General features: G+C 21.8%; 5 protein-coding genes across 5 annotated transcripts; 2 read left to right on the top strand and 3 right to left on the bottom strand.

Moving 5' to 3' along the window:
* Positions 1-1,218: 1,218 nt before the first annotated feature.
* Positions 1,219-2,323, top strand: PCHAS_1401300 (CIR protein; the record flags this gene model as incomplete). Its single annotated transcript, XM_016799511.1, has 3 exons — positions 1,219-1,233; positions 1,370-2,128; positions 2,231-2,323. The coding sequence occupies 3 exons, from the start codon at positions 1,219-1,221 to the stop codon at positions 2,321-2,323; spliced, it is 867 nt and encodes a 288-aa protein (XP_016654792.1).
* Positions 2,324-4,015: 1,692 nt separating this feature from the next.
* PCHAS_1401251 (fam-c protein) lies at positions 4,016-4,413 on the top strand (the record flags this gene model as incomplete). The annotated part of the gene is made up of 2 exons (XM_051320957.1): positions 4,016-4,096; positions 4,198-4,413. 2 exons carry the CDS (start codon positions 4,016-4,018, stop codon positions 4,411-4,413), a joined length of 297 nt encoding a protein of 98 aa, XP_051176977.1.
* Positions 4,414-4,886: 473 nt separating this feature from the next.
* On the bottom strand, positions 4,887-6,409 carry PCHAS_1401200 (fam-a protein; the record flags this gene model as incomplete). The annotated part of the gene is made up of 6 exons (XM_016799510.1): positions 4,887-4,994; positions 5,145-5,378; positions 5,475-5,578; positions 5,736-5,805; positions 5,905-6,127; positions 6,309-6,409. 6 exons carry the CDS (start codon positions 6,407-6,409, stop codon positions 4,887-4,889), a joined length of 840 nt encoding a protein of 279 aa, XP_016654791.1.
* A 1,611-nt stretch (positions 6,410-8,020) lies between these two features.
* Positions 8,021-9,389, bottom strand: PCHAS_1401100 (fam-a protein; the record flags this gene model as incomplete). Its single annotated transcript, XM_016799509.1, has 6 exons — positions 8,021-8,044; positions 8,183-8,413; positions 8,507-8,616; positions 8,739-8,808; positions 8,905-9,142; positions 9,259-9,389. The coding sequence occupies 6 exons, from the start codon at positions 9,387-9,389 to the stop codon at positions 8,021-8,023; spliced, it is 804 nt and encodes a 267-aa protein (XP_016654790.1).
* Positions 9,390-12,389: 3,000 nt separating this feature from the next.
* On the bottom strand, positions 12,390-13,619 carry PCHAS_1401000 (lysophospholipase, putative; the record flags this gene model as incomplete). Its single annotated transcript, XM_728190.2, has 1 exon — positions 12,390-13,619. One exon carries the CDS (start codon positions 13,617-13,619, stop codon positions 12,390-12,392), a length of 1,230 nt encoding a protein of 409 aa, XP_733283.2.
* Between the last annotated feature and the right edge of the window lie 939 nt (positions 13,620-14,558).

Genomic DNA, 14,558 nt, shown 5'->3' with positions numbered 1-14,558 from the left:
ATACACGGTTTTATGTTATAAAAAACTGAATAAATAAAAAAAAAGTTAAAGACTAAATTAATGTTAAATGTCTTTTTTTATTCCATATTAGTATGTATTATATTATTAATGTTTGTAAATCATCATCTTTTTATCTAAAATAGTATTGTTTTATCATAGAATTAATAAATATAAAATTTTTAATAAATTATTTGAATGCATGCACATTGATAACTATAACAATAGAGTATATGAGATAAAATGGGAAATGCATAACATTTAGCGAATATTTATATATTAAGAGAGCAAATATATCATTTCTTTTTCCTCTTCAAGTGCAATATAACAACCTAATTGCACATAATTTTATATTATACATTAAAAATTGCATCAATACTTATTTATGCGTTATACATTTAATAGGAAGAAAAAGGCATAATAAATACGGGTTCAGCGCTAATTATCGTTTTAAATCGTAGAAAAGATGCTCAAAATGCATTATAAAATAACCTAATAAGATATATTTCTAAATTGATGTACATAGGAATAAAAATAAGGTTATTGTATTTATTAAAATGGATTATAAATTCATCTACATTCATTAAAAACAATATTGAAATTATGATATGCAATTAAAAAGGGACCAGTTCACCTTATTTTGTAAATGTTATAATTTTAGAAAAAAACTATATTATATATTATAAGAAATAAGTTATAAATATTTAACATATTAAAAAAAATGACTATTTATATGCTTTTAAGGATTATAGTAATAACCGAATTCTTAATTTTTTAGATTTATACAGTATTTAAGTTTAGAAAAAGTTTTACTGAAAAGGGAGGTGCTATTGCTTTTTTATGTTCAAGCGTCAATAAAAGGAAATATGCTTTAATTTCATTATAAATGTATATTCATTTTTATAATAAAGTTATACAATGTGTTAGTAAGAATAGCATTATTGTATAAAATGCATCATATAAATATGGAAAAATGTATAAGCAACCCTCTATTTAAGGTAATTTAGTTATTTATCATAAACAAGAATATACCGTTTATTTAGTAATAATATTATTTTGTTATTCTATATTAACTTAATTATTGAACACCTTATAACATATTTAACTACAGATAGTTGCTATATATAGGGTTAAAGTAATTGTCTTGCATATTATATGCAGTGTATATAAAAACAGCATGATTCTATTCATTTTACAAATCAAGAATAAAATTTCATTATAATGACTGAAGATATGGTATATATGCTTTTTAACAAAAATAATTCCCTCTATATTTTTTGGTATTGTATTGTATATAAATACCTTTAAACTTTATTTTAATAAAATTTTCAATAATATGCATATTTATTAATGTTTTTAAATGTTTTTTTAGTGTAGAAGTTTCATCAGTGTATGGACGGATTTTCCCGATCAATTGGATGGAGGAAACTATAAATTTAGTGATGATGGATATTGTGAAGCATTGTTCACTGATAATAAGTGTAATACCGATTTCGATAAAATTAATGCTGTATGTTTTTGGTTATTTAAAAAAATTATGTGGGATTCTTCTTCGTCATCGATTAAGGAAAAAATTAATACCGACATCATCCACTACATTATGACATGGCTAATTTATATGTTAAGATTAAAGGATGATGACAAAACCGGCAATGTAACAAAATTTAATAATAAATGTATAAATTATGATATGAATTATATTAATTCTATAAAAGATACTAATGCTTATAAGATTTATAAGGATCTTATAAATAGTAAACTATATTTGATGAATAATGATATTAAAAATATATCTATGTTTTATGATGCATTTAAATCTTTATGTAATGTGTATAATGAATTTAATGAAGACGATCCAGTTTGCTCGACATATTTAGTGAAAGCTAAAGAATTTGTTAAAAAATATAATGAACTTAATAATGCTTCTGATATTACTAAAGATAGCCTCTATTATCAAGTATTGTCTACTTTATCAAATGATTATGATAATTTTATAAAGAAACGTGGTGCTGTATGTGTTGATTTTCCACCTCTTTCAGCTTATTCACAAAGCTCATCAACAAAAAGTGCAATAATTTCAGTTACATTTATATTTGTTGCAATACCAATTTTCTTGGGAATTGCTTATAAGGTAAATAATAAGGAGTTTAAAAATGTAATATTTAAAAATTGTTTTCATTAAATATATGCAAACTTTAACAAACATAATATGCTTCTTAACATTTTATATTAGTATTCATTATTTGGATTTGATAAACGGCTCCATAAACAATATTTAAGAGAAAAAGTAAAAAAAATAAAGACGAAAATGAATGATTATATATGATTCGAAGATTAGCGATTATTCCAGGAACAGTAATAATAATTGATATGCTTTAAGAAACTGTCTATTGGAGATAAATAATTTTTGGGTTTATAAGAATATTTAAATAATATAATCAATAAAATATAAAGTTATGCATGTATATTTATTGTATTTTTGTATAGTGGTTATGTTGTGAACGAGGGTTAAGGTTGTGTTTGTCGAACCCATATATGGGTTAGGGTTATGTAACATTTGCGTTTAATTTTGTATGATTTTTAATAATTTGATAACATTTATTAGTTTAACGAATTGTTTTAAATATGTATAGAACAAATTATAATAATTGCATTTTGTTTTAATATAACTTAATGGCAAATATGTTGAACTATGTATTTTTTGTATTTACTGGTAATTTATGGTTAATTGCATTATGGGCAAATTTATCAAATATTGAAATCGACATAGAAAGATGAATCTAAAGCATCGATTTGATTTTATAAGATAACGTTGATTTAAATAATTTAATATATATTATGAAAAAGTAGAGGAAAAATGGAAAGAAAAAACATGAAAAGGTTTGTAAATTTAGTTGATAAGAAAATGGAATAAATTAATATATAGAATGTTATGTAGGCATATTTCGTCCATTTATTAATTTATTTTTGTTGTTTATAAAAGAAAAGACATTATTTATATGATAAGTTTAACAAGTTTTATTTTGGGGTTAAAAAAATAAGGCTTCGTATTTAAAAGACAATATAAAGTTCAAACAATAATAAATAAACCATATTGCATTTATTAGTATAAATAATTATGGTTTAGTATATGGGAGCCATGTCAAGGCTCATTTACCTATTTTTATAAAAAAATATAGAATATTATTAAATAATATTAAACACTCGAGAAGTATAACAAATAAGAATGCATTTAGATGCAAATAATAATTTTTAATAATTGTTTTTCATATTTTTGAATCTAATATTTTATTACGATAATTAATATATATTAATTTGCATGTAGACATACAAAATAAAAAATATATGTTTATAAAGTATCAAACATGTTATTAAATGAGCCTTTAAGTTACACTAAAGACTTATTTTATAAAAATATGCAAAAAAATTATTTTAAGCTTATTTTTTTACATAAACTTATTTTTTTATGATTAAAATAATGTATTATGTACAAAAATGGGATTGTATTTGAAAAAAACATAAATATAAAAATTTTAGCAGTTGCATATTGCATCTTTGTTGATAGCAGTTATTATATATTTATATAATTCTGTATGCATGTAAATTAATGAATAATTTATTTATATTTAAAAAATTAAAAATAAATTTGTTATATTTAATATAATGGCTCAAATAAACAAAAATATTCGCAAACAAATATATATTTTTATGTATTTAAATATATTATTTATTTTTATTATTTATATTAAAGTAAAAGTAAAATATATAATTTTGTCATAATCGCAGGATCATAAATTTGTGGACGATTTAAAATAGAAGCAACATATAATTTTATTATAATATATTGCCATAAATACCACATAACTTGTTTATATAAATTAAAATTAAACAATTTGTAATATTAAATAATAGCATTATTGTTTTACAAGAATAATATATAAAAAGGAAACCCCCCAAAATACATCATATATATTATTTAAAGCATCTGATTCGAAAAACTCTTTTTATTAATAAAAAAATGAATAAAAGGATATTTAGCTTAGTTTGTATCGTTTTATATGCCCTTTTGGTTGTATCAATACATTGCTCTGAACAGAAAGTAAGTTTTCAAAATAAAATAAAAATAATATATAGAAAATTATATAATATTGGGTATTTACATGATGTGACGCATATATATATTATTATGTTTATTTATAGCATGATCGATCTAAGGAATCTGGCTTAAGAAGTAGAATCATTCGTGCTATCAAACAAATAAAGAAAAGCAACAAAAAAAATGGTATCGAATCTAAATGCGAAATCCAATTAAATAACAACAATAATAAAAATCATAAATATGATTATTATCGTTACGCAGGTAAAGTAACGGTCAGTAAATGTTGGGGTTGTTGTGGTGATAAGAATGCTGATTAGGCTTTCCATTTCTATATTTATGTATTAATATTTTAAGTTTATGGCTGACTATATAAATGTTAAAATAAATACAATTTATTTATTATAAATTGTTATAGAAGATTAATATATTTGCATGCATGGAAACTATTTTGGCTTATTTACATTATTGCATATAATTTATGAAAGAATATTCCGAAAAATAATTAATAATTGAAATATGATTGATTTATTTGGTATAATCATAGTATTTATTATTTATATGAGTATAAGTTTATATTATATATGCAAGTTTACATTTTATATGTATATTTATAAAATACATGATTGTGCATATTTAATGTATATTCTGTCTTACAACTCATTTTTATATTTGTATCAAACACTATTTAAAATCAAAATGGTGTTATGTAACAATAATTTAAAATAAGAAAACCCGATGAAAATAAGTTTATTTAATGAATATATGTATTAAAATTAAATTGGGAATACGTTTATTTTTTTTTAAAAATATTTTTTAGTTTGATAATATTTATAAGTTTGGCGGCTGTCAATTTTATAATAGATGGTCCGTCGGAATTCATAGGATCCATATGTTCATACTGAGAAAAAAAAAATTAATAAATATATAAAATGTTCCACTTTTACTGTGAATGAATGGGCATATTATAAATATGGCATTTATATAGAAAGTAAATATGTTTGATAATGGTGAAATAAAATAGTTTTACTAAAATTTTTATATTTCTTACAGAGGCAATATGGGTAATTTTAACGCAATTCGCTTCCTTTTTAATGAAAAATGCTACTAAGTGAGCATACATTCTTATTGAAACTCCATTTATAACAACGTCTTCAGAGTCAATTTCAGGTTTGAATGAGTTTGCACTTTTTACGAGAGGATTTATATATGGTCTATAATCCCCTTTAGCATGATCTTTCATATCTGATGAAGCCAAAACTATTGCAGTTTCGTCTTTTGATACCTATAAATTAATAAAATTATGTTTTCATAAATTAGGATATAATAATATGAAAAAAAGTATATATAGAAAGATGAAGGGAAAGAAAAATATCCTTACTTCAATTTTATTGGCTACTACATTATAATGTTTACCCCATAAATAGTTTTTGTAACGTTGTTGTCTAATTACTAAATTTTCATTGTATACTTTAGAAACGTTTCCTAAAAAATTGCAATTTTGTATAAATGCAAATTAAAGCATGATTAAATTGAACAAAATGCAAGATATTAAGTAGCAAATTAAGCATTGGTAATAACAAAACAAGAGATACATCATAAAAATTAATAACATCATTAAATAAATAAATTAATTATATACCTTTAATGAATGCATTATCGAAGGACCTTTCGCCATTGACATCCCATAACATGTTTATTATACCGACATACTAATAATAACAAAAAAAACATATTTATATATTAACAATTATATTTTTTTATTTTAAAACAATTTCATGGATTAAAAATTATAGTTTGATAATTCGTACACTATCGGGGTTGGGAATTGTAACATTAATAATTCCAACGTAAACCTTGTTTACTTCCTTAAAATATGTAACTTCTTCTTCATTATCTACAGGGTATGGTTTGTAATCATTTATATTCTCGATATTTTTTCGTGCAATATTTAAAGCATCGGCCGCAACATCTGCTGCTTGTTTAGCTTCTTCAGGGTTGATAGGTGATTGTTGTTTACCGTTTTCATTTGAACTACAAATGGAGAAGGAAATATATTTTTAAATTTATTTGCTTAACTTAAAAAAAGCATATATTTATAATAAATTATTTTTATTTTACAATTGTTATGCATATACAACATTCACAAAAAATATATAATTCTCATAATAAACAGTATATACATATTCGATATATGTTGTAATCATTTTCTTACGAATTGGTGTTTGAAATAGAATCAATTGCAAATACTAAATTTTGCATATAGCCTGCGACACTTAAAAGCGCCAAAACAACCTTAATATATCCTTTATTCATTTTTGAAAATAATAAATAAAATATTAAAAAATATTAATATATTTTTTAGAAATTGAAAATTAATAAATATAAAGGTTTATAAGTATGTTAAATCGAAGTACTTGATTTCAAACAGATTCTAAAATTTAATATTTATTTAAATAAATATAAATAATTTTTTTAATTTATTTATTTCGTCAATTTCAGATTTTTAAATTTAATTATTTTTTAAAATAATATTATATATACTAGTAAATATATATAGAATAGAGAAATTGATGTCAGCCTTGTATTCTCTACATTATTAAGTTCCGTAATCTTTAAATGATAACTATTTAATTATTATTATTGATATTTATATAATAGAATATAAAAATTAAAGTAAACGTATTTTTTAAAAGAATGTATAAATTATTTTTTTTTATTTAAACCGTTTCAATATATGGGAACAACAATTATTGCAACTTTAATAAATATTATATATTAAAAAAATTCTTTAATTATATATAACATGATTGATGCGTTACATTATAGGTATCCAAGTTTTTTATTTTTATAGTTCATAACTTAAAAATAAAAGTGAAATTTAATTGTGTACTATTATGTAATTTATGGTTGGATAGAAAAAAACGTATATTATATTACACCAATATTTATTTAGCTAATAGAAAGTTGATAATGAAATATAAATGTAGGATAATTGTATAAAAAATATATAATGTTTTAATGTAATATTTGACGATGTTTGTTATAATATACGCAAACAACTATATTAATGAATAAATAGCCATGCTAGAAATACAAATTGTAATAGTTATTATATAAAAATAGTTGTGTTGCTTTTTAACAATAGCTTGATAAAATTTACATTATGAGAATCAACCATTCTGTGATTTTTCATCACTTTTAATACACATTTTACTAAATAAAATTTTTTAACAAATTGCTAATTTTATAAAATTATTTATTGGTAGTAATATTGACGCCCACGTTTTTTTATAAATTAATACAAATTATAAATTCTATTTTAATAATAAAACAAAGTATATATAAAATAAAAAAAATACAAATAAATAAAATAAAAAAAAATGAAACATATGGTTGTAAAATAAAGAAATACATATACACACACAAAATTAATTTAGTTTTTAATTATAATATTCTTGATACCGCGGTGTTCATGCTTTACGAATCATGCATTTGCATATGGGTTATTGTTTGGGCTATATTTTTATTAATTTGTTTATAATTTGATAATGTTTTGTCTGCAAATGGCGATTAAATATATGTACCATCTTAGTATGTTTAATCTCGGGATGATGCCTAAATATGTAGCCCTAAGCTACATACGCATTAATATGAAAGAAATATCATAAACAAAATATGTTCATAAATAATAGCGGTTATATTTGTAGTATTCACAAAATTAACACATATAAATTTATCCTAATATTAAAAGACAAAAAAAGTTATATACAAAGAAAACATTCTTAAAGCAAAAAAACATTCTATGATGGCAACTTAAAGCAGCCATTATACATGGTTTATTAACATAAATCTTCTAACATTATGGTGCTGAAAATATGGGTGAATGAAAAAATAATCTAAAGCCTTTTCAATAATGCATTTTTGTTAATTGGAACCATTTTCATCAATCTAAGAAAAAAAACATAAATGGATGAATATATAAAATGTTTAAATTTTTAGCAAACTATAGTATATATTATAAATATGTGCATTTATTTAAACAGTTGTTGAGAAGTATCATGTTATTAAAATTTGTATATTGCTTACAGATTCGATACGGGTGATATCAACCTGATTGTCATTTTTTTCAATAAGGTATCCAGCTATGTTAACAAACGTTTTCTTTATTTTTCCTTTTCTAATATCATCTTCAGAATCAACTTCAGTTGTGAATGAATTTGCGCTTTCTATTATTGTGTTTTTATAGGATTTCTTGGAAGGGTGGTGATCAATTATATTTGCTGAAGTCATGACAATTATAGCTTTTTCTTCGGATATCTACAAAATTAATAAAGGTGTATTTAATAAATTTCATGTCATAATATGAGAAGCACGATTTATAATAAAACAGAAGAAGACAGGTTTGCATACTTGAGTTTTTCTGACTAAAGCATAAAAATATTTCTGACGGTCAGAACGCGAACGTTTGTAGCGCTGTTGTATCAGTATTAAATTTGGACTGTACACACGGATGATTTTTCCTAAAAAACAATGTTATAAAATTGCATTGATCAAGTTAAAATATCATGAATTTGAATATATTGGAAACAATAAATAGTAACAATAATATGCTAATTTGACTAATTATTTATGTTTTGTATACTTTGAGTATGTGGATGATCGAGAAAATTGATACAATCGGGATCCCAAAACTCGTCTATTGTTTCATTATACTAATGGAAACAAAAAAAAATGTTTGTATATAAGTTATAATAATTTTTTAATTTTAATTTGGTTTATGACTTTTAATGTTATTTATTAATTGATACCTTATTGGGATCATGGAGTATATAATGAAATTTGAGAACTATTGTATCGTCGTGATATTTTTTTTCATAAACATCCAAATTACAATAAGGATTTCCCATCAGATTTTTATAATCATCTTTACTTGTAGCATGCTTTTCTAAATGCGTTACAGCTTCCTCCATTAGTTCGTCCACTTCTAGTGCTTCTTCGGGATTTGCACATAATAAGTGCTTGTTGTTTTCATATATTTCTTCTGAACTATCATTGATAAAAATGAACATATTTTTTATGCGTACAAAAATAAAGGTGTTGCATAGGAACATATTTAATATTTTCATAATGAAATATGTAATATATATTGATGCATTTCTTACGTAGGATAACTATTTTTTGATTTGGTTTTTGTAGCATTTTCTGGAGCGGGCTCAGTTGCAAGGGCTTTATTATTCAAATATACTGAGACGCTTAAAAATAATAAAACAATTTGAATATAAAATTTATTCATTTTTGAACTTTACAAACAAAGTATTAAAAAATATATTAGTATTTTATTAATTAAAAATTAAAAACGAGAAAACTTGCACAAAATATGATTAAAATTGAAGCAAATAATTTCTCCAATAAAGTAAAAAAAAACAAATATTTATTTTAAAAAAATACAAATTATTATTTAAACGGTATAATGTAGCTTTTATAAAATTTATAAGTTTAATATTTTTTTATTTGAAAAATTCAATAACATGACAACTTCAACAACAGAACCTTTCATATATAATGAATACAAAAAATATTATAATATATAAAAATAAATAACTTTAATTATATAAATGATATTTTTAATATACAGAATTATGAATATGCAGGTTTTATATTTTTATAATTTATTAAACTCAATTTAAAATTTATAAAAAATCCATTACGTATGAAATTACATATATGCTTATATTTATATATAATAGAAAAAATATGTTGTTTTTATCTAATAGAAAAACCATCATTTAAAATAAAAATATAAAAGTATGAACATGATATAAAAATATTTTTTTTTTTCGAAATAATTATTAATGTAAGTATATATAATTGTATTAAAATAACTGTTTTGCTATTTTTTCATTTGTTTTGGGTATAAAGCATGTCTTTACATTTTTAAATATTAAAATAATTAATTTCATCTGAGGAATGGATTAATTTTATTATTACTAATATTACTATAATAGCCATATATTTTACCTCACAATAATAGTAGTATGATAAAATATATATGATGTTAAATCGTGCTTTCTGTAATTTTTTTCACTAATTTTAACTGAATTTTATTAAATAAAAATTTTCTAGCAAAATTTTTAATCTTATAAAAATTATTTATCGGCAGCAATATTGACACCCATGCTTTTTTATAAATGAATACAAATTATAAATTTCCTTTTAATGGTAAAACAAAGAATATATAAATTTAAAAAAATACAAATAAATAAAACATAAGAATAAAACAATGAAACATATAGTTGCAAAATCAAGAAATATATATACATACACAAAATTAATTTAGTTTTTAATTTTAATATTCTTGGTGCGAGGTGTTCATCCTTTACGAATCATGCATTTGCATATGGGTTATTGTTTGGGCTATATTTTTATTAATTTGTTTATAATTTGATAATGTTTTTGTCTGCAAATGCTGATTAAATATATGTACCATCTACGTGTGTTTGATCTCGAGATGATGTCTAAATATGCTCCTCAAAAGGGAGTGAATAACGTTTTTCATGCGTTATAATGCTTCTATATAATTCGTTCATATATATTAAATTTGGCAACATTATAACTTTGCATTTTTTTGCTAATTTTTGGCTAACTATATATAAACCCATATTATATAAGATGTGTTCATCCATAGTTAACCGAATCATGAATAACATAATATGTTTCTTTATTTGATGAAGCATTTTATTTAGTAAAACTTATAATTTGTGTTCAATCATTTTAATTTAAATTATATTATACCAATTTAACAGTAATAATAGATTATATATGAGATTGGGCATTAATTGTAAGATGATTCATTTGGAGCAATTACCTGCATTATAATATACCTTAGGATAATGTGTATGTTTTTAATAATAATTAAGGATTTTCCATTATATAATGGATAATTATAAAACATAGATGCATGGAATATTGATCAAGAATCAACAATACAACATTGCCTATAAAATATTATTGTGCATCTAACATTTTTAATGATACAATAAAAATTGTCCAAGTTTTACAATTTTAAGGTATATATAAATTAAATTTTAAAATGGTTACAAAACAAAATATAAGCATATTAATAAAATTTATATCACATTTTGTTTTAACAATTATAAATAATATGATAGGTAGAATATCGTTATTATTATATGCTTATACATATAAGCTAGTAAAATATTCTACCAATAATATTGAATATTGTTTTATTGTAAAGTCTCATATAATTGAATATTAATTTTATCGAGCAGGAAAATAATAATTAATTTTATTTGAGCTAGTAAACATTTTATTAGGTTATTAAATGTATACAAACTTATGCAGGCCGATCTTGTACCATTTATTAATTGATTTTTCTTGTTGATTTTTTTTGTTTATAAAAGAAAGCACGATTCCATAGAATAATAAATTTAGTTAACTTTTATTTTATGTCTATAAATATGTGAACATGTATTTAAAATGCAATATAAAATTCAAGCAATAATAAATTGCTTCCCATTTATTAGTATAAATAATTAGGGGGTGTTGTATGGGAACCAATATAAGGACAACCATCCTATTTTTACAAAAAATATAGAATACATTTTCTATACGAGGTATACTTGAAAATATGAATATTCTATATGATTTTAATAGAAATAATATATTTGATATGTAAAATAGTAATGTTATTAATTTAAGAAATTGGTTGTTTATTTTCCTTATGAAATACATATATTCATTAAGCAATATTATTATAAAAAAACATATATATACACCTGAATAATGTTTTCCACAATTTACGTAATAGTACTTATCAATTTAAATTGCTTCAACAATATTTTATTTTAAAAAGGATGTTCTAATACTAAATTTGATTCTTTGTTTTTTCGTCCTTAAAATTGTCTTACATATAAAGAAACAAGTAAATAGTAAATGGTTATTATTTTAATTAAGATTTATTAATTATAAGAACATGAAAGCTAATTAAAAGTAAAGTTATTACATAATTAATATTAATTCGTATAAATTCACAAATGAACATTATATAAATATACCTTCAAACTGCAACTAAAATCATTATATACAAGTTTAATTTAAAAAAACAATTTGAAATAACAAAGAAAATGCATATAATGTAAAAAGATATAATATATTTATTATTATCTTTTCTAGTTTGTACTTAAAAAAATAATTGAAAAAGTTACACTTATGTTTATAAAAATACAAAAAAATAATCAATAAAGCATTATTAAAGCACATTTTATATTTCATTTTATTTTTCGTCTTCATCATTCATTCTTAAATCAGAAATCCAATTAATAACTTTTTTTAAAATTTCTTCATTTCCTGGCGCTCCCGTTATAGCATGATCCATATCATCAACAATATGTAAATCTTTTTTTTTAACTTTTGCTTTATTGTGAAACGAAATAGTCCCTTCATAATAACAAACACTATCATCTTTTGAATGTACAAATAATAAAGGAATATCTTTTGGCATATAATTAATATGGCAATTCACTGTGACCGATGCTTTTATAAGTTCATATATATATATAAATTTTGTCTCTTCAGGACATCTAAATTTATCATATTTATATGTATTATTAATATATTCGAACTGTTTATAATCTGGATCAGACGGAAGCATTGCATTAGGCGTGATACTAGACAGGAAACTTGCTACAGGTAAATACAAATACTTCATTGCATTGTTTCCAGCATTCCATGTTGTTTTTAATATCATCATGCCAGATAAAGATACGCAACCTTTAATATTTAATTTATCTAAATAATTATAGCGTCCTATATGATTACCATTAGCATCGGGCTTATCGGAACCATAATCATTAGAATTAGTCATATTATTATCAATTTGATTAGCATTAGTAGAGTTATCTAAAATGGTGTTACTATTTTTATAGTTACTTGAATTCCTCGCCTTAATTCTATCTTCTTTTTCTTCATTTAATACTTGTAAGGTTCTTAAAGCAATAGTTCCTCCCATCGAATACCCAACAAGATACATAGGAAGTTTTTTTTTTTTAGATGCCACTATATTATGAGATTCATCTTGAATTTGATTTATATATTGTATTACATCATCAACTAGATCGTCGAAAGAACTAAAATCGCCTCTTACATTTTTCCATGCCTGTGATTCGCCATGTCCTTGCAAATCTAGTGCATATACTGAATAACCATTTTGATTAAATTTTTCAATCCAACTATCTTTGTAAATATAATAATTATCACTGTCTACTATTACACCTTCATTGTTATTTGGCATTTTTAAATTGATTTTCATAAAAGTTAATCGAGTATGAGCTTTTAATCCATGTATTAACAACACATTCCCTATAGAATTTTTAACGATCCACGCGTATGTTTTTAAAAGCAAACCATTTTTATTACGTAACAAACCTATATTAGGATTTCCATCTAAATTGGATTTTGTATTTCTTAATTCAGTATTATTCAATTCAACTCCTTCCATCACCATTATTATGGAATATAATAATCCATGATACAACTAAACAAATATATATTATTTTATAGCAAAAATGTATGCTATATTAATTAAAATTTTATTTTTCAAATATATGTATATAGATGATTAACACAAAAAATATATCATACTAATCGTATTATTGTGGTATATAAATTTATATATGCAAACTCTACATCATATTACATCAGTATCAAAAAATATGAATAGAATTGCATTTGTATTATAATAATAGTATAAGAAATGGAAAAAGATGTATAATTATAGTTCTTTATCTTATTTCGGAGTTTTTTCTAGCATTTCATACAATCAGATGAAACTGCTATTGATATAATAAAATAATACGAATTATTATATATTTTTTGCTTTTCGGTATTATATTTTTGGTTTTATTTAATTTTTTTAATTTAACAGTTCGAATTTGGTCTTATAAAAAATATACATTTAAAATATACAATTTTTATGTATTATTTTTTTTAATAAATAATGATTTATATAATACTTTTACTTAAAAAATATTAATGATCAAATGCAATATGTATAGCATATTATAAAAGAAACGAAAAAAAACGACAACCCCAAATTTTTTTTATTTTTATTTCGATATAATAACAAATATATTTAATTTAGTATAAATAAAAAAAAAGTTATATATATTATTATTAATACATTTTTTTAATTATAACAACTGTAAAATATAATCACTCCCTAGAAAGAAATATTATTAATATATATAATACTTTACAACTGCTAATGATTTATGGAATTAATATGCATTATAAGAAAAAATATAAAAATATTTACATTTTTTTATTTACCTAAAAAATATTCTCTGCAATTAATAGCATATTGCTAAAATTTATAATATAATTTTAACCGTAATCTTCACGAACAGATCTAAAAAGTGAAAAATTTCATTTTATGTGTTTATAA

This window comes from Plasmodium chabaudi, assembly GCF_900002335.3.
Source record: "Plasmodium chabaudi chabaudi strain AS genome assembly, chromosome: 14".
NCBI lineage: Eukaryota > Apicomplexa > Aconoidasida > Haemosporida > Plasmodiidae > Plasmodium > Plasmodium chabaudi.
The sequence above is the reverse complement of the archived record's forward strand: the minus strand, read 5'-3'. Positions and strand labels throughout refer to the sequence as shown.